A 26,059-nucleotide genomic window follows, 5' to 3' on the forward strand; every position below is an offset into this window, starting at 1 on the left:
TTTCATTTGGATGAAAGATGTACATTTACCTGGCTTTCATTTGGCAAATAGATGTACATTTGCATAGGCTTTCATTGGGAAGAAATATCTACATTTGCCTGGGTTTTTGTTTGGAACAAATTTGTACATTTGCCTGGGCTTTCATTTGGATGAAAGATGTACATTTGCATAGGCTTTCATTGGGAAGAAATATCTACATTTGCCTGGGTTTTTGTTTGGAACAAATTTATACATTTGCCTGGGCTTTCATTTGGATGAAAGATGTACATTTGCCTGGGCTTTCATTTGGAAGAAAGATGTACATTTGCATAGCCTTTCATTGGGAAGAAAGATGTACATTTGCCTGGGTTTTTGTTTGGAACAAATTTGTACATTTGCCTGGGCTTTCATTTGGATGAAAGATGTACATTTGCCTGGGCTTTCATTTGGAAGAAAGATGTACATTTGCATAGGCTTTCATTGGGAAGAAATATCTACATTTGCCTGGGTTTTTGTTTGGAACAAATTTGTACATTTGCCTGGGTTTTCATTTGGAAGAAAGATGTACATTTGCCTGGGCTTTCATTTGGATGATGACATTCTGACAAGTGGTTTTTGGTGGACTCAGCATCACATGCAGCACATCTCCTTTACCCAGAGTTCCTTCAGCTGCAAGCGTGGCACTCTGCACTTGATCATTGACCTAAGTGCATTCAGTCAGCTCTTTTATGTTCTTTGTTCATGGCATAATGCAAGAATTTCTTCTAAATGCTGTCCATTTGTTAGACTATGCAATTAGTGTGAACATGCAAGAGGCGTGACTTTTCATCCCCACTCACATGGGCTTCCAGAAGTCCTTTGATTTGCCTACAAGAGCAACAGGCTTCGAAAGAGCAGGCTAGTTATATCTTGGAGCAAGATGTGATATCACTTGTTACCATCTATCTCATTCTTAGTCTCCTTGGCAACAAGGACATGTCTGACCTCATACTGTTTCAAGATTTTGGTCATCTATGTCTGGAACTTCAACATTCAAGTACATAGAGTATGTCTCCCCAGGAACAAGAATTGATTAGCACAATGGTGGATTCCTTGACTATGTGGAAAAATCCACCAACTAGAGGATTCATTTGCCTTTTGGGTTTGCTCAATGTGGCAGTGGTTGTCTTAATCCTGGATTGCCTTCTTGGGCTCCCATTTCAGTGATTCTTTGGTCCAAATGGAGAGTGAACCTTTGACTATTGGACCATCTTTCACAATCAACATATTGTCACCTTTCCGGAGTTTTTATTTCAGAGATCTTTTATCCTAAAACACTGAACTTTATATGGTAGGACCTATTTCCAGGACACAGAAGGTTACATTTCCAGGTCGTTTGACTGCCTCATAAGTATGAGGCTTCAAAACTTTTGCTGGATTTGCAGGAGGGACAACTTTACCCTTTCAATGCCACTCCCCGACATGGAGTCTATTTTCCAGTCAGTTTATGTCTCAGCTGTCTCACATACCTTATGGGACCAGAGTTGTTCTTTCTGGGGTAAGAGAATGTATCTCCCTCCACCTCTTACCTATTCACCTAAGGTATTATGATTGGGCAACATATTTGAAGGAGAAACCAATTTTTTTGAGTACAATATGTTTTCATTGATAATACTTAACTGATCATAATACATGTACACCCTCCCAGCAGTTACATTCCATACAGAGATCATGCCTTCCGCCACAGGAGTAACTGATGAATTCATGGGATTTAGTCCCAATCCCAATATCAAGGGGGGGATCACTCAATCTAACTGCCACCTAGGTGGGCAGATAACTTTTAGCTTTATATCTGAAAAGGTTTAATAAGGGAGGGTTGGTTTTGTGAGGGAGTAGTAGTTCTCCTCCCTAAGTATTATGATTAAATAAATATTATCCAAGAATCGTGTTTTAACAGAAAAAAATTGGTTTCTTTACTTTCTCCTGTTTTTTGACTTGGCAGATGTAAATATTGCATTCTGGATATTAAAGTCTTCAGGTACAATATGTTCCTCCATTATTCTGATTAGTTCCAGAAGACTTGATTCCATTCTCTTCAATCATGAGAACTGTTTCTCCCACTCAGGCATTCAAGTTCTCATGTTTTTGGATCTACCACCATTTGTGTCAGTCTCCACCTTAGTTGAGATGTAGTGAGCATTAATTATACATTCCAAGTTGGTGTTCTCTTTTTAACCCTTATTAGCATTACTCACTTTCATCTCATCTGTTTCTTGAAAAACTCTGAGAAACCTTTGATTACATTCATGAATTTATAAATACATTGGCATCAAATTAGACACTATTATTAAAACAAAAAAGGCATTGTTTATTTGCCAACCAATCTCCTGTGCTTTGTATACAGACTCAAACATCAGTTTCTTTTTAATTACAACTGACAAAGATTAACTGTTAGTTACTCACACTGACTTCATGCCTGTTTAAGTCTATCCATTACCTGTTCCACAGGTTGGCCATGACTGAAAAAAAAATATATAAAGGGGTAACACAGTGGAAAATCAGCATGGGGTTGAATTTCGTGTGAATCTGACAAATAAGCTCAGGTCCTGAAACCCTGGTACTACATTGTTAACATGAATGAGTTTAGTACCATATTAATGTAAATGAGTGTACTACTATCCTAATATAAACAAGTGCAAGTGTACTGCCATCTTAACTTACCATCTTAATTTAAATGAGTATACTGAATCTTAAAGCAAATGACTGTACTACCATCTTAATGTAAATGAGTTTATTACCATATTAATGTAAATGAGTGTAGTACCATCTTAATGCAAATGAGTATAGTACCATCTTAATGCAGATGAGTTTATTACCATTTTAATGTAAAAGAGTGTACTGTCATTTTAATGTAAATGAGTGTAGTACCATCTTAATATATACTGCCATTTTAATGTAAATGAATTTATTACCATTTTAATGTAAATGAGTTTATTACCATCTTAATGTAAATGAGTTTATTACCATATTAATGTAAATGAGTGTAGTACCATCTTAATGCAAATGAGTGTAGTACCATCTTAATGCAAATGAGTTTATTACCATCTTAATGTAAATGAGTATAGTACCATCTTAATGCAGATGAGTTTATTACCATTTTAATGTAAAAGAGTTTATTACCATCTTAATGTAAATGAGTTTATTACCATCTTAATGTAAATGAGTGCACTGCCATCTTAATGTAAACGAGTGTAGTACCATCTTAATGTATACTGCCATTTTAATGTAAATGAGTGTACTGCCATCTTAATGTATACTGCCATCTTAATGTAATTGAGTGTACTGCCATCTTAATGTAAATGAGTGTACTGCCATCTTAATGTAAATAAGTGTAGTACCATATTATGTATACAGCCATTTTAAGGTAAATGAGTGTACTGCCATCTTAATGTGAATGAGTGTAATACCATATTATGTATACAGCCATTTTAAGGTAAATGAGTGTACTGCCATCTTAATGTAAATAAGTGTAGTACAATCTTAATGTATACAGCCATTTTAAGGTAAATGAGTGTACTGCCATCTTAATGTGAACGAGTGTAATACCATCTTAATGTATACTGCCATCTTAATGTAAATGAGTGTACAGCCATCTTAATGTAAATAAGTGTAGTACCATCATAATGTATACTGCCATTTTAATGTAAATGAGTGTACTGCCATCTTAATGTATACTGCCATCATCATGTAAATGAGTGTAGTACGATATTAATGTATACTGCCAACTTAATGTAAATGAGTGTACTGCCATCTTAACATAAATGAGTGTAGTAACATCTTAATGTAAATGAGTGCACTGCCAATGTAAATGAGTGTACTGCCATCTTAATTTATACTGCCATCTTAATATAAATGGGTGTAGTACCATCTTAATGTGTACTGCCATTTTAAGATAAATGAGTGTACTGCCATTTTAATGTATACTGCCATCATAATGTAAATGAGTGTACTGCCTTCTTAACATAAATGAGTGTTGTACCATCATAATGTTAATGAGTGCACTGCCATCTTAATGTAAATGAGTGTACTGCCATCTTAATGTAAATGAGTGTACTGCCATCGTAATGTATACTGCCATCTTAATGTAAATGTATGTAGTGCCATCCTAATGTATACCGCCATCTTAATGTAAATGAGTGTACTGCCTTTTTAATGTAAATGAGTGTAGTACCATCTTAATGTAAATGAATGCATGGCCATCTTAATGTAAATGAGTGTAGTACCATCTTAATGTAAATGAGTGTAGTACCATCTTAATGTAAATGAGTGCATGGCCATCTTAATGTAAATAAGTGCATGGCCATCTTAATGTAAATGAGTGTAGTACTATCTTAATGTAAATAAGTGCATGGCCATCTTAATGTAAATGAGTGTAGTACTATCTTAATGTAAATAAGTGCATGGCCATCTTAATGTAAATGAGTGTAGTGCCATTTTAATGTAAATGGGTGTATTGCCCACTTAATAATAGTAGGTGAAATTGCCCTATTTTAGTTTAATACTAGGAATATATTTAAACATTTCAGGCTGCCAGTGAGCCTGCCAGGAACATTTCATGTTTCAATTCAGCTGAAATGACTAATGTCAAGCACTTTTTGCAGATTAAACATTGCATTTAAAATTATTAATATTACTGTATTATTCTTTCTTGTAATATTCAGATATAGTGAGAGCATTATGGGAGTCAGCTTGACAGTTCATAGTGTGGAGCCACAAGACCTTGGCAGTAAATATCGCTGTACAATGGCGAGTCCAGAGATATATCAGTCATCAACCAGTTTTATAGTGCAGATCAATAAAAAAGGTTGGAATCTAATAATTGCTGACCAAAGTTACAGGATGCTGAGATATCAAAACTTTACAATGCTGAGTAAAATTCAAAATTTTCATTTTCATGTGGCATTCCACAATATTATCCCATAGTCTGCTTAAAATAGAACATGGAACCAGTTTCAAGTAAAAATTCAGTTTTATTCCCCTATCATATTCTGTGGACTTGACTTAAAGTATTATTCAAGTTTGTTCTTTTGTAAGTACATACCCAGTAAAATTTTGTATCTACTGAGTAGTGTTGTTCTGATTATTGATTATAATCAGTCATCAGTTGGTTGAGCAAGCCAATAAGATATTCAATTGTGAAACTCCATAATCGATTGTGTGTAAAGGGAGACTACTTCTTTAGTTGCATGCAAAATCCAAAGGTTAGTAAAACTCCTGCATAAATGGTAAGCTAAATAGGGCCTCCATTCCACTAAAGTTGATCTGAACTATTTATTCCCTTCACAACTTATAAATATAAAACCATTCCATATTCTATAGGTGCAGACTTTAATAATTAGGAACATATAGTCATGATTACATGATTAAGCCCTTAAATTATCGAGTTAATAAATTTAAATACATTTTGATGATTTTTTCAATTTAAGTGTGTGTGTGTGATTGGATTTTTTAAAATAGTTTTAATTATGTAAAATTCATTGTACTATTTGTAAATAATGACTAAGAAGAATACCATGTCCTTCTATACTTTACATGATAGAAACGTCACATTAGACAAGATTTTAGGGGATTGCAACAGTATTTCAGTTACATGAGACTGATCAGCCATAAAAAGTTGCTTTCATTTAACACAGTTGTAGAACAAAAATAACCCAACAAAATAGTAAAAAAATTAATATTTTTATGAAGTTAAGGTAAAAAGAGATTTAAAGATATAACTCCTGTACATGTATTACCATTTTGAACTCTTGAGCAAATATAAAACTGTGACAAACAAAAGTTGCTCTTAGTAACCGATTATCGGTTGGTTAAGTTGAACTGATTTTCACTTATGAAATTCTGACCATTTTCCCATCACTACCACTCAGTTTCTTCAGTTTCTTTTGACTAATTTTTATGGATTAAATCATAATTTAGAAGGCCTTGAATATCAAAAAGACTAACTCAACTTTGATTTTTTTTTTTTTTTTTACCTTGTTGCCTTGAAATTTGAGTTAAGTATCCTGGAGATGGGATGAAAGTAAAAGCAAATTCTGCAGACGACAATTTTCTGAGCTTTATGCCTAAATGACTTGGACCAGTCCTGGAAATATCCTTACCCATACAAGGTTCAAGTGGTAATGGTGACTAGGCAGAGAATAATGTATTAGTTGTTTTCTTTATTGTAAGTAAGTTAATTGGCTCAATTTAACTATCTCTATGGCTGAAATAATTAGCATTGAAAATGGATTTTATTTTATAAGTCCTCTGGCTGTCCACTGGTAGGCTTCTGGCTGTCCTAGATTGGTAGGCTTCTGGCTGTCCACTGGTAGGCTTCTGACTGTCCTAGATTGGAAGTCTGGCATGCAGTACACTGATACATCAGTTATCAGAATCCATGACCATATTAGCTACGGAAACTGCTGTTGGGACACAGTTCTGGTTTCCTTTGTTGGCTAGAATCTATAGCTCAGTTTTTTGTATCTGACCCCTTTATGCATTTTGTGGATCTGACCTCTTTATGCAAAGCTCCTGCTTCTGCAAAATATTGTGTTAAATTATGCAGATTTGAGAAAGATGATGCTGAATAGTTTCTCATTTTTGTGTATTATTGAGCAAACAAGTTATTATGTTTTACAAATATCCATTTGAAAATAACTTTGTTTAATAAAGAGCTGACATCTTAAAATTAATGTTTGGTGAAGGGATTATAACTTTACTGCATGAGAAAGATTGTAATTTATTTTAATTAAATTAAAAAGTTTTAAAACATACATTCAAAATCTGCCTAGATGGAATGTTTCATGTGCCCTTTGGGCATTGTCAAAACCCTTAATATATGAGCTGTTGAGATAAGCTGCCTTCAAAAACCTTGCCCTTAAGATGATTTACCTTAGCCACAGTAAAGAAAAGGAGCAAGCTTTGTCACAGTATAAAATAGTTGTTTATTTTGTAATGATAATTACCATTTGGTGGTCTTCTTTACCAGCCTGGGTTTCTGGCTAAGAATCAGCTACCTTCATTAACTTTACTCCCTACTGAGATCACCAGCCGCAGTTGCATCTTTGCTGAGGTTCATCAGGATATGCTCCTTGGCCCAGTTAGGCCTTTAAGGTTCTGTTTGGCTTCTTCTGAAGGATATGCTCCTTGGCCCAGTTACCAATTAGACCTTTAAGGTTCTGTTTGGCTTCTTCTGAAGGATATGCTCCTTGACCCAGTTAGGCCTTTAAAGTTCTGTTTGGCTTCTTCTGAAGGAAAAACCAAACCTGAAATGCATCTTTTGTTACCTAATAATGTTTCTTAACATTTCAGCATCCACTATTTCTGAGTGGATTATCCTTTACTATGCTATCAGTCCCTGAGAGGGACCATCATTAAAGTCCATGAAGATAGGGCCGTTGCTTAATCTTTGGCAAATTTAAATCACTCATCTTTGGATGATGTTATAAGAATCATCTTCTAGCAGTTTCACACTACCTTCTTTTACTTTTGATTTTGGTACTTCAGAGTGAATGAAACTTATCATTTGGCCTAAAAGTGATGGTACAACAAGTGTCCCAGCCATCTACCAGTCTATAGCAGCAAATACCATCACTGTGCATATTATAGGTAATTATACCAAGTCATCAGTTTCACTCCAAACTGGTAAATTCAGCAACGCAACATTAGCAGGTACTATATTACTGCTATTAAAAGGTTGTGTGTATGTTTTGGTGGGCTTAAGTAATTTTTATTTATGTATTGCTTAAAATTCCCATCTGCCACTATGTCCTGATGTCCTGTACTCTAGGTCCAAGTCAGAAAAGGACAGCATTGTGTATGTTGGTTTTGATGCAGGAATCTGACAGGGATCTTGTTCTTTTCAAATCTGGCCACCCAGTATTATTTGGATGAGGGAATAATATAGTTTGAACAGGCAACTATGAGTCACTCCAAAAAGACTACATTTTTCTTGATGTTTTTTATGTTTATGGGATGACCTGTTGTTGTTTTGTCCATGGTTCCTATGTCTATAACACAAATTTGTTATTGCAATTCGTTAACTACTTGGACACTTGACACGCACTTTTATTCCATCTTCATGTTGGTCCTATATTAAAACTGTGCCAATCAAACATCAAGAATGGTTGCCACAGTGGCTATCCTGACAATCTTGTCATAATGGATAGTTGTATCAACATGAGGTTTTTATTAAAAGTCTTCTTATGATCTTTATTTGGTGTGCAACCATAGCAACCATCATGCAAATCTTGTTATTTTTACTCCTTCTAAATGGAAAGTCATATTGATATAGGGTTTTCACGAGAGGACTTTTTAATGAAATGTAGCATATCCAATGCCCAATATGCCCATCATGAAAATCTTGTTGTCACTAGTCTTCCTGAATGGATGATCACATCATGGGGTTTTCATTAAAAGACTTCTTATGATGTCTTGTTGGTTCTTAGTGAAGATAGTGCCAATTTGATGTCCAGTATGGCTGCCATGGTGGCCATCTTCAGTATCTTGTTATTGCTACTCCTCCTTTCAACATGGGTTCTTTACTAAATGACTTTTTCTGATGTCTACTTGGTCATAAGTGATGAAAATAATGCCATTGTGATGTCCAGTATGGCTGCTGCAGTGGCTGTCTTGAAAATCTTGTTAATGCTACTATAGGGTTTTCACTAAAAGACTTCTTGTGATGTCCAATGCTGATCTGTTACATGTAATTGACCACAATAGTGGCCACATTCAGAATCACATTATTGCTACACCTCTTGAACCAAAAGAAAATAACTACAATGGGGTTTTCACAAGAAGACTTTAAATACAGTACAGTTCAAATCATTTTTGGATTTCCCACACTCTTTGGTGGGGGATTTAATTCACTCCACTTTTGCTCCATGGTGGAGTGATAAATACCTATAAATCTCCACCATTTGAAGAATCTGTCATCTTCATTTCAATCATATAGTTGGACAGTAAAAGAATAATTTTCAGAGGGTTTGTATATTCAGTACATGTATATTTAGAACTAGTTGATCGGTTTCTTTTACAATAATTTTAGTTTTACATTGTTTAAAGAAAGCAGAACAAACTTGTGCATAACTTTACAAGAGGCATCTCTTCTTGAGCTTCTCTTAAACAGCATAAATTTTTCTTACAGTTACAATGGAAAAGTAATCCTCTGTAATACATGCAATTAATTCCAAGTGACAACTATTTTTGTTTAAAAACAAAACCAAACAAAGCCAAACACTGAATTTACCCTGAAATGTACACCTCATGCTTAGTCCTTAAGCAGTAATGGCGGTCACAAGACTGAATGTACACAACTTTAAACTAGTGTATTTTAAGTAAAAGTGTCAATCAATACCCACATACTTGGATACCCGCCTGTTCATAATTACCTGTGTAATAAAATTAGCTATAGGGTATCTGTTTAGTTAATGTAAAAATCAAAACAAAACATGTTTCCAAGTTCAGATCGAAGATTATATCTAACGACATTAGAAGTGAGTGAGACACAGAATAATGAGTACAGTTCAATGGTTGTGTCAAGTGACTATTGGCTGCTGTGCATGTATCGATCATAAGCCTCCATCTACCAATCTTATATTTACAACGTGTGCAACCATTTGGCTATGTATGTTGAACAGATTCCTTATCTTTTTATAGTAACTGTACTTAACATGTTTTCAAGAAAACAGAAGGGTTTCTTGACTTTAGATTGCATATTGTTGCCACTCATACGAGTATTAATTATGATCATACCCCTTGTGGGGATGACATGTATGAACTTACAACAAGCCATTTCAAGTTTGCTTTTGATATAATTTCCCTTTGTTTGGGTACCTGGTTAACCGATCATTAGAAATGATGGGTACCCGGTTGACTTTTGCTAAAAGTTTGACATCTTTAATTGTATGGGACTGACAATTTAAGTTTTGGGTTTAGAATATACTTTCCAACTGGAGCATAATTTTTTTTCATCACAAGTTATATATTTATTTCAGGTAAAATAAGGAATGGAGTTATGTCTTTTTTTATACTACAGATCAGGGCAAGGCATTTGCTTCCAAGCATTTAACTTCCCTCCCCCCCCCCTTTGAAAATTAAATGTTCTGTTCCTAATAAATACTTGACTTCAGCTGACATTCGACAAAAATCAAGGCAGTGACTATTATAAATATTGGCAAGAGTTAGCATCAAAAGATGTCAAGTTCATGTTAGGGAAAGGTATATTGTTATCATGTTAACACTTTGGGATTAATGTGAATTCATTCCAATGCATTCTGGATTACATCATTGTGATATGTAAAGACTTGGTACATCAGTTCTCAAAAGAATATTGGAACATCAACACATTCAAGATTATTGCAATTCATTTGTAAAATTTTGGATTTGTGATAGAACATTTACTTTGTTATTTTTTTCATGTAACTGTTGCAGCTTTTTTAGTCCTTGTCCTTGTTACTGGAGAAGCTTTGGATATGTCATGTGACTGTCGGGTAATGAACATCTACTCATGTGACTGTTATCATGGATCACCATGATGTCTTATTACAAAATGGATGGATTAATGTGTAGTTTTGTGAGCAGCTTGGGTTGTAATGTCAAATTAAACTATCCATTGTGCATTAGCACCACGCCCTTACAATTCAAGGTCACATTTTCCTGGAATATGTTGCTTTTGAATGGTCTAAAAATATGACCAAATGGGTTTGATGCACTCAGCATATACACTATTAGTGAGTAAAAGCATCATGATGAGTACAATGACCTTATCACAAATATAGGTCAGTGTGACCCATATTTTGAGCTTCAGCTCCATTAAATTTTGTGTTTGAAAATTATATTTTATGAGAACATTTTCATATTAGAATCAAAATACTACATGATTGTAAGCATCTCCATTAAAAACACATCCATACTATAAAGAAGGTCACTGCGGCTTACTTTTCACATTGGACTGACTTGGTTTTTTTTTTAAATTTGTGTTTAACTTCTGACCAAATATGTATCTTGCACCAGGTACACATTATATATATATATATATATATATATATATATATATATATATATATATATATATATATATATATATATATATATATATATATCACCCACATTTGTCTGTGTCCCACTTGCCAAAAAAGAGGTCACGAGTTTGAAAATCGCAGCAGCATCCCACATTTTTTTAAATACTATTTTTGTATTTTTATATTAACTTACTCATTCTAGTTTTTATATATATATGTTTTTACTTTTTTATACCCATCTTAGGATAGGCAGTTAAACTATTCTTATATATAAACACCCACATTTGAATTTTTTCTGTGTGTCCCAGCTACCAAACAGGCAGTCACGAGTTTGAAACTCATGGCGGTATCCTAAATTGTTTCAGTTTTATGTTTTTATTTTTATGTTTAAACTTTCTTTTAAACATGTTCATCCAGTTATTATTATTTATTAGGTACTATTTTCCCCATCCTAGGATGGGCAGTTAATCTAGTACTACTATAATTATCAATGATGAAATTTGGTGAGGGGATGCATCCTGATCAGTACTACACCCTTATTGTTTCACCGACTTGGGTTTGTACTCAAACACTCCTAATACCAGAATCATCATACTAGATGTTTGTATGCCTCTCTGTTAGTACCACACCCTTACAATAGAAGAAGGTCAGTCACCCGCATTTCACATTCTGCTGGCTTAGGTTATGTTAGTACCACACCCTTACAATAGAAGAAGGTCAGTTACCCACATTTCACATTCTGCTGGCTTAGGTTATGTTAGTACCACACCCTTACAATAGAAGAAGGTCAGTTACCTGCATTTCACATTCTGCTGGCTTAGGTTATGTTAGTACCACACCCTTACAATAGAAGAAGGTCAGTTACCCGCATTTCACATTCTGCTGGCTTAGGTTATGTTAGTACCACACCCTTGCAATAGAAGAAGGTCAGTTACCCACATTTCACATTCTGCTGGCTTAGGTTATGTTAGTACCACACCCTTACAATAGAAGAAGGTCAGTTACCTGCATTTCACATTCTGCTGGCTTAGGTTATGTTAGTACCACACCCTTACAATAGAAGAAGGTCAGTTACCCGCATTTCACATTCTGCTGGCTTAGGTTATGTTAGTACCACACCCTTACAATAGAAGAAGGTCAGTTACCCACATTTCACATTCTGCTAGCTTAGGCTATGTTTTTAGTTCATGACTAGATAGACCTTTGCATCCTAAATACATATTATTATGTAACCTGTATTTATGTAACTTGGTGAAGGTATGCATCTTAATGGGTACTACTTCTTCATAACTAAAGTAGACCACTGTGACAGATATTTCATGACTTTTTTCTGTTTTGGATTCAGTGTGTCACATTTTTCATGCCAGAGTTATGAAACTTGAAGTTTGTATGCCTCTTGATGAGTAACATACACTTAAAACAAACAAAGCAAGTATCTGTGACCCACATTTCACATTTAACTGGCTAACATTAAGTTTTAAATTTTTTATTATGTCCACATATATATACAGTGGAACCCCACTACAACGCGATAATTGGGGTCCAAACATTGGATCGCATTAATATCGGGGTCGCGTTAATGCGGGGTTTTTACAGTATTTTACTTTTTTCAGAGAACAACTCTTTGGCACATATATGTGTATTCATGTCTAATGTATATGATGAATAGGGTATCAACACCATTTACTACTGTGCCATCGTGGCATTCAGTTTATCTATAATGCATGTAATTCCATTGAAAACTTGCACACAGATTTACAATATTCAATATTTTTTCCCCAGATCATTGTGTCTGAATTCAATGTCTAATATATAGCATGGACAAGAGTATCAACACTGTTTACTTCTCGTCTGATATCATACCGTCGGGGCTTGAAATTAATCCATATAATATGTAATTCCATTGCAAAAATTGCATACATATTTAAACTATTCAATAATTTTGTCACACATCATTATGTGTCTGAATTCAGTGGGAAAAATTAACAGCAAAATTAGGTTAAGAAAGACGAAGCACGTGTACAGTTCATTATGTTCCAGGGTCTATGAATGGTGTTTGTAAAAATGTCATACTGCTAAAATTTTCTCATATGCGTTTCCGTGTACATTTATCCATTGCAAATTTCCAAATAATTAACGCTTGTATGCCTATTTGTTTGAACGACTACAACAAGAATAATTACCAATCAACACATGCTTTCAGCATGCATATAACTTTTACTTCAGATTTTGTGAATATCGAAAGAAACATGTGAACACTACTGTACTAATCATTGCGCAAAGTGCAGAGAATGACTTGTGTTTGTGAACTTGCTTTTCCATAATGGTAAAATATTTTTTTAAAAAATAGGAAATTAATAACGAGTTCATAAGTAAACCCCATACACATGTAAAACCTGAGAACTAAGCACAGTAGGCCTGCAATGGTCATGAATCACTTTTATAAAAAAAAAAATTTCAAGCTGAACGCATGTACCATTTCATACCATTTCAATTTCCAGTTAATAAAGCAGACATTATTTACTGGTCAACTGATTGCATCTAATAACACCGCCAAACACAGCAAACATGTTGGCGGCTTTTGTTTTTTGATGTTTATTAAATTGTGAGAATCTTTTATCAACCACCGCATTGACTGATGCTTGGTTGTGTATGCAGTTAAAGAAGAAACACATGTTGGCTATTGCTTGAGCAACGATTTTATACAGAATTAATTGAAGACAATCACAAAGACAACTTACTGACTTTACTCAAGGACCAGTAATAAGTAACATTTCTGATAAATGTTTATTTTGGCGTAACACTTCAAGAACCTGGTGATATTGTTAAATTTCAGAAGCTACGCTATGATCGTATGATATTAAAATTCATATGTGAACTCTTCCCCAAAATGATAATAAACGTTTTACACACTATTTCTTGTACTTAAAAAAAAAAAAATTCCCAGTACAAGAACTATACACATACATGTATTTAAAAGTTCAGGAACCACGCCACAATCATTTTAATCTTATCCCCATAATGATAATACATTTTTTATACACTATTTCATGTACTTTGAACAAAAAATATTTTTTCATGTGTGAAATTTCGGGAGCCACGCCACGACTGCGTTAAATCCGAATTCGCATGGGGCACGTTATAGCGGGTTTGTACTGTGACCCCCCCCATAACATGGTAGTTGGGAGCCATAGAACCTGACCACGTTATAGAACGAGCCGTGTTATAAGCAACCAGGTCAGTTAGCTGAAGAAAATGGTGCATGTACTCCAAAAAAATTGAGAGGGGTATGTGTAGTTAATAAATGTGGGCGCTAAAATACGTGCTTCATCGGCACATTTATCATCTTAAATTGATGCATATTAAACGAGAAATACATCTTTAGTGAAAACAGAGAAGACATATATAATAGTTTACTTTATTTAGAGAACCACAAATTGGTACATATACGTGAATACTGTTTATATATATATACATGACTAATGTATAGCATGAATAGAGTATCAACAACGTGTACTCAACCGTGAACCTCATCATATACATTGAATCCACAATACAAGTGATTCCAGCGAAAATATGCATACACAGCTTTAAAATATTCAATAATTTTGTCACAGGTCATATTGATCTGAATTCAGTGGAGAAACATAGCACAACCACATAATGAATGACAAAGCACATTTAGTTTTCAGTACGTCCCAAGTTGGGAAAAGTTAGTTTGCGTTTTAAACCGCCGTTGGTAGCATTCATAAGCAAAAACATTTCCCTACAAAAAGGAAACTTTCACAGCAGAGTTAACATGTTCCAGTCACGCTGGAAAATGCAAAAATCCATCAGTTTCCATCACTTTTATTTAAGTTTGGTACTGACTTCCTTTGAAGAAAAGTTATTGTTTTTATTGAAAGATTGTAGTCAGCTTTCTTTGATAAAGGGTGCATGCATTATTGAAGTCACCGCTAAAGGACAGCTTTGGAGAACCAAACAAATGCCCATTTCTTATTGTGGCGGCGACATCAAATAATTGTATTGCATGATTGAGACTGATCTTTTTCTCCATATGCTGAGTACGTTTTCATAACAATCAGTGCTTCAAAGGTATTCTGTTTCCTCTGAAATGTCAGCAAACAGTTTTATATGGGTACATTTTAAAAAAAGAATTGGCTGTTGTTTGGACTATTCTAGGTACTGTCCCTCCATGCCTATTAATAAACCAATAAGTAAGATGTAATTTTTTTATGATTTTTTAAAATATTGTTTTACATTTGTGGTAGCAGCTTGATGCTGCCTTCCACACATGCATCTGAAAATTAACAAAGGGTCAACAGACGATAGAGACAAAGGTGTTCTAGTCTGATGACAGGGATTATTACAGAAAATGTGAGTGTTCTGAAGGATTTAATTCTGAGTGAAAAGAAGAGGAATTTTACTTACCATCCACATGCAAATGTCAGTCTTTGCAAATATATTATACTAGCGAGCGGCTGAAAATCCGATGAAAGATAGATTACGAGATAATGCCCGGTCCGGTTGATCTCCGTTACCAGAAATGTCAACAACAAAAAAGCGGATATTTCACAACATACAGTACTCGTGCTAGATGTCAAGATAAGCGGATTATGGTATAACAATGCACTGTTTAGATGGTTTGTCAATATGGACAAAGAATTTGTTTATTTAACAATAGATAAATTTCAGTGTATTTTATATCCAGTTTGCGGCTTCCTTTCATGGGGCCTCTGAATTTCTGCACTCCAAACCAATGGTTGTATATAAAAGTTCAAACAGCCAACAATGTCGCCAATAAAAAAAATCGCCACATGGTATGTTTTGCAGCCAATAAGGAAAAACAATCCAAATTTGCAACATTGTCGAAGACATATGCAATCCCAGAATAAACTTTTTGTGTTATTTTTCGTACTTGTTAGAAGAGAAACTACTTTTTCGTGTACGAGAAAAATACATATAAAGTTTCAGGAGCCATGCCACAATCGTCTTGTATTATTCATACGCGATCTCATCCCCAAAATGATATTAAACTTTTTACGTTTTTTCCCCCATACTTTTAAGAAAGAATTATTTTTTTTTGTGTACAAGAAAAATACATGTATATGAAATTTCGGGAGCCACACCACAACCATGTTATTATATTAGAATTTGTGTTATAACGGAGCGCGCTATAGTGGGGTCACACTGTATTTTAATTCTATAATTCAGTTGTATTATAGTAAAAGTACATGTATGTGTATGATTCTTTCTTATAAATCAAGGCTGATTGCCTAGGTAAAGTCAAGGACTATTTGGGTCAAGTACCATAAAGTTGGAATGGAGTTTATGAAAACCTCACATGATACTAGGAGTGCATTTGTCCTGTAGAAGTATCATGCATGCCCTAATTGTTGATTGGTTTAATAATTTGAAAAGGTAAGAACATGACTGTTAAATTATTTCACAATCTAATGATTTATATGCTCAAGAGTCCTTTTGGTGATTCAGATTTTGGTCAGGGGCCCCGAGTGGCCGAGTGGTCTAAAGCGCACTCCGTTACGGATCACTGCCATCTCACCTCTGTGTGGATTTGAGTCTCAGATTCAGCCAATGCAGGTATGTGAGAAAGCTTGCCAGTAGCTTCTCGTGGGTCGGTGGTTCTTTCCGGGGTTTTCCAGGGTTCATCCTCCACCATTAATACTGGCTGCCATGTATAGCCTATCATGTGCTGAAAAATGGCATTAAACCCTCCAACAACAAGATGTTGTTGATTTGGTGTGCATATAGAGAGTGTATAAGAGAATATAAGAGAATACAAGCACCATGTATATTTTTATACAGTTTATGCTAACTGTTTAAGAGAGGAAATCATGATTTATTTATAATTATTCATTGGAATAGCAGAGTTGAGAACATTTAATTTAAACAGTCAGTACCTATTGGACTATGTGAATTTATTCAAGCACTTGAAAATTTCAGTAATTGTACTGGATATTGTGATACTTTCAAGGATTTCAGGGATATTCTACTTTCAGAGGATTACCTTAAACTAAAAACGTGGATTTAAAAATGTGAATTGCCAGTGAGCACTTTCGCACATAAACACTTTAGAACTTTAATTTGGAATACCTTTGGAAAATTTCCGAATTTATGTGAAATTGATTGTACAATTTTAGGATGTTCCAGGAATTCATACATTGTAAGTTAGTTTTAATTCTTTTACTGTTTGATTTTATATTTTAGGAAAATAATTTTATATTTTGGCAATTTTAATGCTTGTTGAGTTTTACCTTGTCTTATAATATAGTTTAAGCCCCTAAACATGACAATATATATATATATATATATATATATATATATATATATATATATATATATATATATATATATATATATATATATATATATATATATATATATATATATATGTATGTGTGTGTGTGTGTGTGTATGTATGTATTGATGGGCAGGAAATCTAGTCTGATTTTTGTATAGTTTCATATTAAGTTCATTAATCATAAAGCTGTCACTGTCAGTGGTAAGGTGGGGTGGGTGGTAATACTGATATCTGTATCCCTACTTTTTAGACGAGGCCACAACATCATAGCTAGGTGGGTCAGTATTGTCAACATGTACAGCCAATACTAATTTATTCATTAATACCTACAGTTATCCAATACCAAATGATGGTTGGTATGACTCCCAGGTATATTTCTTATTCATATAAAAATCGATCATAAATCATCCTTGGAACTCTTTAATTTTATGATGTTAGGCCATAATTGGATGTATGGTAGGTTCATATGATATTGTGGGTTCTATAGTATTATGGTATTTGGCTTTTTCTGCATAGGGCCACCTATTGTCTACTTATCTTATATACACTACATGACCATACGTTACCAGTTCTGAATCACCAGTTGAGTTTGGGGAAAATGTCAGGATTGCTGATGAGTACAGTCTATTTAAAAAGTTCACACTTGAATATCACTGTTTCCTAATAATCACCATACCCCATGTTCTTCAACAGAATCAATATGTTCTTAAAATTGCTAGCACTGTAACAAATCAGCTAACCAGTTTGTCATCTGATAACGGCCAGTAATGTCATGCTGAGTCAGATCACATGATTACCGTAGTTGTCAAGAACCAAGCAATCAGATGTATGGCAGCAAATTGGAGTCAAAATGTGAAGTATGGATGGTTATTGTTTTCTGGTGGCTTTCACAGTTGACAGGTGTTTACTTTAAAACTGTTGTACACAATTTATTACATTTCATTGGAACACCAGGAGTTGTCTGAGGTCAGCATGTACTTTCATCTCTTCCTCTCACAATTTTGTTTTTGATGGTCTGTTTCACTTGAGAGTCGGACACTTCCTGTGTCCTTCAGTTTCGAGGCCTTTCCACAATATCCTTGCTGTCCTGAGTTAATACTGTTTTATGTAGTAGGCCTGCCTTTAGTGCTGTTCCAAGTTTGCTTCTTTAGGCTGTCTCCTTGTTTGTGGTACTGCTCTTTGTGTTCCACCACAATTGGTATGATCTCTGTATTTTCAAGACATTTCTAAGTTGTCTGGCCAGGTCACAGTATTGTTATTACAATGTGTACTACTAATACTACTTCTATTACAGCTACTCCTACTGCTGCCATTACTATTATTATTATTGTTATTATTATTATTATTATTATTATTATTATTTCAGATCCCCCAATGGATAAGTGGACGTTGATTGGGATTTGTGTAGGTGCTGCTTTAGGGAGTGTCATACTTATTGGTCTTATCATATGGATAGTCTGGTATTATTGTGGACCACAAATCAAGTTACGCATTCGACAAGCACTTCCAGATGGATTCATTGGCCCAAAAAGTTTAGATGGTAAGATTTTTTGTGTGATTTTCTATGCATACTGTATACGGCCACTGGAGTTAAACTCATCTTTACTTGGATTCGTACTCAAAATTACTCCTGCTGATCAGATGGCTGTGTTTTTATCTGACTCACAGAATTTCCATATCAAGAGTAAAGTTTATTTATCAGATTATTTTGTTTTTGAAATTGCCATGACATTTTGTTTATTTTCATTCTTAGCTGGTTATAACTACTTAATGTAATGTGATTATCCACAAAGCATACACTGTCTTAATCAGGGTGTATTCTAGGATACACAAAGCACACACTGTCTTAATCAGGGTGTATTCTAGGATACACAAAGCATACACTGTCTTAATCAGGGTGTATTCTAGGATACACAAAGCATACACTGTCTTAATCAGGGTCTATTCTATGATGCACAAAGCATACACTGTCTTAATCAGGGTCTATTCTATGATACACAAAGCACACACTGTCTTAATCAGGGTCTATTCTATGATACACAAAGCATACACTGTCTTAATCAGGGTCTATTCTATGATACACAAAGCACACACTGTCTTAATCAGGGTGTATTCTAGGATACACAAAGCATACACTATCTTAATTGGGGTCTGTTCTCGGATACACAAAGCATACACAGTCTTAATGAGGGTCTGTTCTAGGGTACACAAAGCATACACTGTCTTAAGCAGGGTCTGTTCTAGGATACACAAAGCATACACTATCTTAATGAGGGTCTGTTCTAGGATACACAAAGCATACACTGTCTTAATCAGGGTCTGTTCTAGGGTACACAAAGCATACACTATCTTAATTGGGGTCTGTTCTCGGATACACAAAGCATACACTGTCTTAAGCAGGGTCTATTCTAGGATACACAAAGCATACACTATTTTAATAAAGGTCTGTTCTAGGATACACAAAGCATACACTATCTTAAAGAGGGTCTGTTCTAGGATACACAAAGCATACACTATCTTAATGAGGGTCTGTTCTAGGATACACAAAGCATACACTGTCTTATGCAGGGTCTGTTCTAGGGTACACAAAGCATACACTATCTTAATTGGGGTCTGTTCTTGGATACACAAAGCATACACTATCTTAATGAGGGTCTGTTCTAGGATACACAAAGCATACACTGTCTTAAGCAGGGTCTGTTCTAGGGTATACAAAGCATACACTATCTTAAGCAGGGTCTATTCTAGGACACACAAAGCATACACTATCTTAATGAGGGTCTGTTCTAGGATACACAAAGCATACACTATCTTAAGCAGGGTCTATTCTAGGATACACAAAGCATACACTGTCGTAATCAGGGTCTGTTCTAGGGTACACAAAGCATTAGATCAGGTTGGCATCCATTGGTCTTGAGAGATGATGGAAGTGCCCCATGAAAGATATTCCAGTTGGTGGTTGTGCAACATCTACTGTGGCTATGTAGCCCAACCTGGAAGTGGCAGTCCTTGCTGCCCTTAAAGGTTGAGTCTGGTGTGGGTTGAAGCTGCTGCTTCTTCCTCTGCGATCGCTTTTCATCATCTAGCAAGCGTAACTTGTCCTTGCCGGTTTTCAGACCAGTGATCAGAGCATGTTGCCAGCTGGACCTGTCTAGAGTAAGCTCTTCCCAGGTGTTGACATCGATGTCAAGGGCTTTCATGTCGCACTTGCAGACATCCTTGAAACAGAGATGTGGTCATCAAATTGACCTTTTGCCAGAGGCAAGTTTTGAATAAAGAATGTCTTTGGGGATCTGTCCATCATCCATCTGACATACTTGGCCCAGCCATCTGATGCAACATTGGTAGAGGAGTGTGATCATGCTGGGAATCTTGGCATGTTCAAGCACCTCTTTGTAAGTTACTCGATCAATCCAGGTGATCCTGAATATGCGTTGAAGGCATCACATGTGAAAGGTGATCAGTCTTTTCTCTTGTGAGGCATACAGAGTCCAGGTTTCATGGGCATTCAAGAGAGTGCTTAGCACGCAGGCATGGTACATGGAGATCTTAGTGTTCATTGTCAGCATGATGTTGTTCCACTCTCTCTGCGACAACCTGGAGAGAGTTGTTGATGCCTTTTCAGTCCGCTACACAAAACATGCACTGCCTTAATCAGGCTCTGTTCTAGGATACACAAAGCATACACTATCTTAATTGGGGTCTGTTCTAGGATACACAAAGCATACACTATCTTAATCTGGGTCTGTTCTAGGATACACAAAGCAACACCATCTTAATCTGGGTCTATTCTAAGATATACAAAGCATACACTATCTTAATCAGGGTCTATTCTAGGATTCACAAGCATACACTATCTTAATCGCAGACCTGCCAACTCTTACGATTTTGTCGTAAGTCTTACGAAAATTGCCCTTAAAATATAAACTTAACGGCATACTAGGAAAAACTACAGAAAAATGATCGTTGTCAGAAAATCTGGATAATTGGTTCATCCTTGTTTTATTTGGATCCGTGTTTCATATGAGAATTAGTGAAATTAGCCAGAGAACCAGACTGACTGTACAGTAGCACTCAAGACGCTTTAAACTGCACCTATTTGTTCATGTGAAGTGTCTGCATGATCAAACTGTTGATTATAGAATTTTTTAAAATGGCATCCAGAAAGAGATGCATGTTTAAGACGAAAGGAAAAGTAAGTCTCTTGAAAAGTACTAATAATTGACACAGAAGAATATAAAGGAGTATTCAGATTCTTGTGAATAAAAGCTGGAAAGGACACAAGTACGTTTATAGGACATCATGTGCCAATTTGAGTATGTCTCATGGCGGGAGATATGACTGCCTTCATTGTGTGAAATGGAAAAGAATTTCCAAGAATTATTTCAAGTTGTGAGATAGCAACAAGCCATTGAGCTGCATACGGTTTGGAACTAGAGTTTGTGCAACTATACTTGTGGTAAATAAAGTCTGCGTGTACTTTACAAACTTATCAGTTGAACATAATGTTTATTGTTGATGTGTCAAACTTTTAATTACATTTTCCAGCTTTACAATAGCAGTTATTGATATTTTGTTACACCTTATTGATAACTGGTCAATCTTTTGGAAAAAAATCAACTGCCTTACTGAGACAGACTTGTCAGGGTTGGCAGGTCTATAAATCAGGGACTTTTCTAGGATAAACAAAGCATACACTGTCTTAATCAGGGTGTATTCTAGGATACACAAAGCATAACCTGTCTTAATCAGGGTCTATTTTAGGATACATAGAGTTGAAATTGACACTGCTTTCTGCTAATTAGACATAATGTGAAACAAGTCTTTAAGGAACACAGTTGGACATAATGTGGAACTAGACTGCAATGGACGCACTAAATTAGACATACTGTAGGACACAAAATTATACATACTATTTAACTGAATTATAAAGGGACACACACAGTTAAAAATACTGTACAACTAGACTATAATGAACACAAACACAATTAAGCATACTTTACAACTAAACAATAATAGACAAACTAAATTAGACATACTGTACAACTCGACTATAATGGACAAACTAAATTAGACATACTGTACAACTAGGCTATGAAGGACAGATAAATTGAGACATCCTGTAACAAGTCTATAAAGGATACACAAAATTAAGTATACTGTGTAATTAGACAATCAAATACATAAAATTAGACATTAAGTGATAAGTTTGTAAATGATACATGAAATTAGATATTAAGTGATAAGTTTGTAAATGATACATGAAATTAGATATTAAGTGATAAGTTTGTAAATGATACATACAATTAGATATTAAGTGATAAGTTTGTAAATTTACATAAAAGTAGACATTAAGTGATAAGTTTGTAAATGATACATAAAATTAGACATTAAGTGATATCTTTGTAAATGATACATAAAATTAGACATTAAGTGATAACTTTGTAAATGATACATAAAATTAGACATTAAGTAATAATTTTGTAAATGATACATAAATTATGACATTAAGTGATAACTTTGTAAATGATACATAAAATTAAACATTAAGTGATAAGTTTGGAAACGATGCATAAAATTAAACATTAAGTGATAACTTTGTAAACAATACATACAATTAGACATTAAGTGATAACTTTATAAATGATACATAAAATTTGACATTAAGTGATAACTTTGAAAATGATACATAAAATTAGACATTAAGTTTTAACTTTGTAAATGATACAAAAAATTAGACATTAAGTGATAAGTTTGTTGTTGTTGTTGTTGTTGCAGGGTTTTAACGCCATTTTTCAGCACATGATAGTCCATACATGGCGGCCAGTATTAATGGTGGAGGAAGAACCCGGGAAAACCCCGGAAAGGACCACCAACCCACGAGAAGCTACTGGCAAGCTTTCTCACATACCCACATTGGCCGAATCCGAGACTCAAACCCACGCAGACAGAGGTGAGATGGCAGTGATCCGTAACGGAGAGTGCTTTAGACCACTCGGCCACTTGGGGCCCTGATAAGTTTGTAAACACTACATAAAATTATGCATAATGTGAAACCAGACTATAAAGGACACACAATATTAGACAATCTGGAACAAGTCAGTAAAGGATGCACAAAATTAGACAATCTGGAACAAGTCAATAAAGGATGCACAATATTAGACAATCTGGAACAAGTCAATAAAGGATGCACAATATTAGACAATCTAGAACAAGTCAATAAAGGACGCACAATATTAGACAATCTGGAACAAGTCAATAAAGGACACACAATATTAGACAATCTGGAACAAGTCAGTAAAGGACACACAATATTAGACAATCTGGAACAAGTCAATAAAGGACACACAATATTAGACAATCTGGAACAAGTCAATAAAAGATGCACAATATTAGACAATCTGGAACAAGTCAATAAAGGACACAATATTAGACAATCTGGAACAAGTCAATAAAGGACGCACAATATTAGACAATCTGGAACAAGTCAATAAAGGACGCACAATATTAGACAATCTGGAACAAGTCAATAAAGGATGCACAATATTAGACAATCTGGAACAAGTCAATAAAGGACGCACAATATTAGACAATCTGGAACAAGTCAATAAAGGACGCACAATATTAGACAGTCTGGAACAAGTCGATAAAGGACGCGCAATATTAGACAATCTGGAACAAGTCAATAAAGGACACAATATTAGACAATCTGGAACAAGTCAATAAAGGACACAATATTAGACAATCTGGAACAAATCAATAAAGGACACACAATATTAGACAATCTGGAACAAGTCAATACTTAAGGACGCACAATATTAGACAATCTGGAACAAGTCAATAAAGGACGCACAATATTAGACAATCTGGAACAAGTCAATAAAGGATGCACAATATTAAACAATCTGGAACAAGTCAATAAAGGATGTACAATATTAGACAATCTGGAACAAGTCAATAAAGGATGCACAATATTAGACAATCTGGAACAAGTCAATAAAGGATGCACAATATTAGACAATCTGGAACAAGTCAATAAAGGATGCACAATTTTAGACAATCTGGAACAAGTCAATAAAGGATGCACAATATTAGACAATCTGGAACAAGTCAATAAAGGACGCACAATATTAGACAATCTGGAACAAGTCAATAAAGGATGCACAATATTAGACAATCTGGAACAAGCCAATAAAGGATGCACAATATTAGATATTCTATAAAACAAGCCTGTAAAAGACACATAAAGGATTTCTAAATGTTGTCCTTTCAATGTCACTGTTTTACATAGGAACAACTAGAGTAATTGCCACCATAAATCCCCATGCTTTCCATGGCATATTCTAAAACACCATCTAGCCCATCTCCCCACTGTTCATCCCCAAACACATTCTCCAGTTGTAATCCAGGAGTCATAGTGCAAAATCTGTCAGCTATATCATGTATTTTCTTGATACAATTGCATGTATAAAATTTGGTTATAAAATATTTGAAAATGTAATTTTAATTTTTGTATATGTGACCGCTGAACTCCACAGTGGCTTCAGGGGTGGGAGCCAAGGATGACACATCTTGTAGATGTTTACCGCAGTGGCAACATAACTACACAGCTTTGTGAAATTCCACCCAGTGGTTTATTAGGAGTTGTAATGAACAGATAATTAAATGGACACATAATGACAAAGTGTTTGATAATATCCTGATGCTTTTTAATGTGCATCATGAGGATACAAATCGTAGGAATAAAACAAGAAATGGGGTCATTAATTTTTAATGATCAGGTATCCTATATGTGGAGTGTCCACTGTCATAGCTTTTATTGACCAGTTATGTGTATTGTATGCAGAGTGTCCACTATGGTAGCTTTCACTAGCAATTCAGGTGTCCCATATGTGGAGTGTCAACTATGAATCCACACTCAGGTGTCCACTGCCCAATCATTGTTTTAAAGTTCTTTCAATTTTTCTTTCTTTCAGATGAAAAGTATAAGTACAATGCCGTTTTGTATCATGCAGAAGAAGACACAGAGAAAGCAGAAAAAATCAAAGAAGAGCTGGAGAAACATGGATGGAAAATAAAGATTTCGGCAGATATATTGGGATCAAAAAGTAAGCATGCAAATTATACAAATTATATACTTTTTCCAGAAGTGTTACCATTGACCTTAAGCAAAGAAAAGTCGTATGCTTCATTCCAAGTTTGTTCAAGTAATGGTTTGTAAACCCTTTTCATCTATAGCAAAACATAATTAATAGTAAAATGTAATTAATAGTAAAACATAATTAATAAACGTAATTAATAGGAACATTCAGGGACATCAGAAAAGTGTTCTTATTGACAGTATAGCAAATCTGCCAATTTTACCATTAAGTCTCACTGAAATGACCTGTAAATTATAGACTGAAGGAAGAATAGCCAAAAATATAATTGTGGTCCAGTGCTTATATTGACTTGTCCAAGTTTAATCTGAATCCATGTTTCATAATAGATTCAGTGGAGTTATTTAGGGAACCATGCTAGCTTTACAGGTATACATCAACCACTTTAATCTGCCCATGTTTTTCATGCCAAACACCTGCGTGAAGCTATTGCTTATTGCATTTTCTTGAAATGTACAACACATGAAAACAATTCAGGGTAAAAGGAAACAACTGGTCTCTTGAAAAGTTCAAGCAACTCAGTAGCATCAAAGGGAATATTTGGATTTTTGGGGAAA

At 34.9% G+C, this 26,059-nt stretch overlaps 1 protein-coding gene across 2 annotated transcripts in view; it reads left to right on the forward strand.

Annotated features, from left to right (window-relative positions):
* LOC149798931 (uncharacterized) overlaps positions 1 to 26,059 on the forward strand; it is a 77,236-nt gene that overhangs the window by 40,566 nt on the left and 10,611 nt on the right. For both annotated transcript variants that reach the window (XM_089957846.1, XM_089957845.1), the window contains 3 exons: positions 4,680 to 4,822; positions 18,710 to 18,883; positions 25,320 to 25,451. In XM_089957846.1, coding sequence (XP_089813972.1) covers positions 4,680 to 4,822; positions 18,710 to 18,883; positions 25,320 to 25,451 — 449 coding nt within the window. The remainder of the gene's footprint in view (positions 1 to 4,679; positions 4,823 to 18,709; positions 18,884 to 25,319; positions 25,452 to 26,059) is intronic.

Source organism: Sinohyriopsis cumingii, chromosome 5 (genome assembly GCF_028554795.1).
Source record: "Sinohyriopsis cumingii isolate HCF-2022 chromosome 5, ASM2855479v2, whole genome shotgun sequence".
In the NCBI taxonomy this organism is placed as follows: domain Eukaryota; kingdom Metazoa; phylum Mollusca; class Bivalvia; order Unionida; family Unionidae; genus Sinohyriopsis; species Sinohyriopsis cumingii.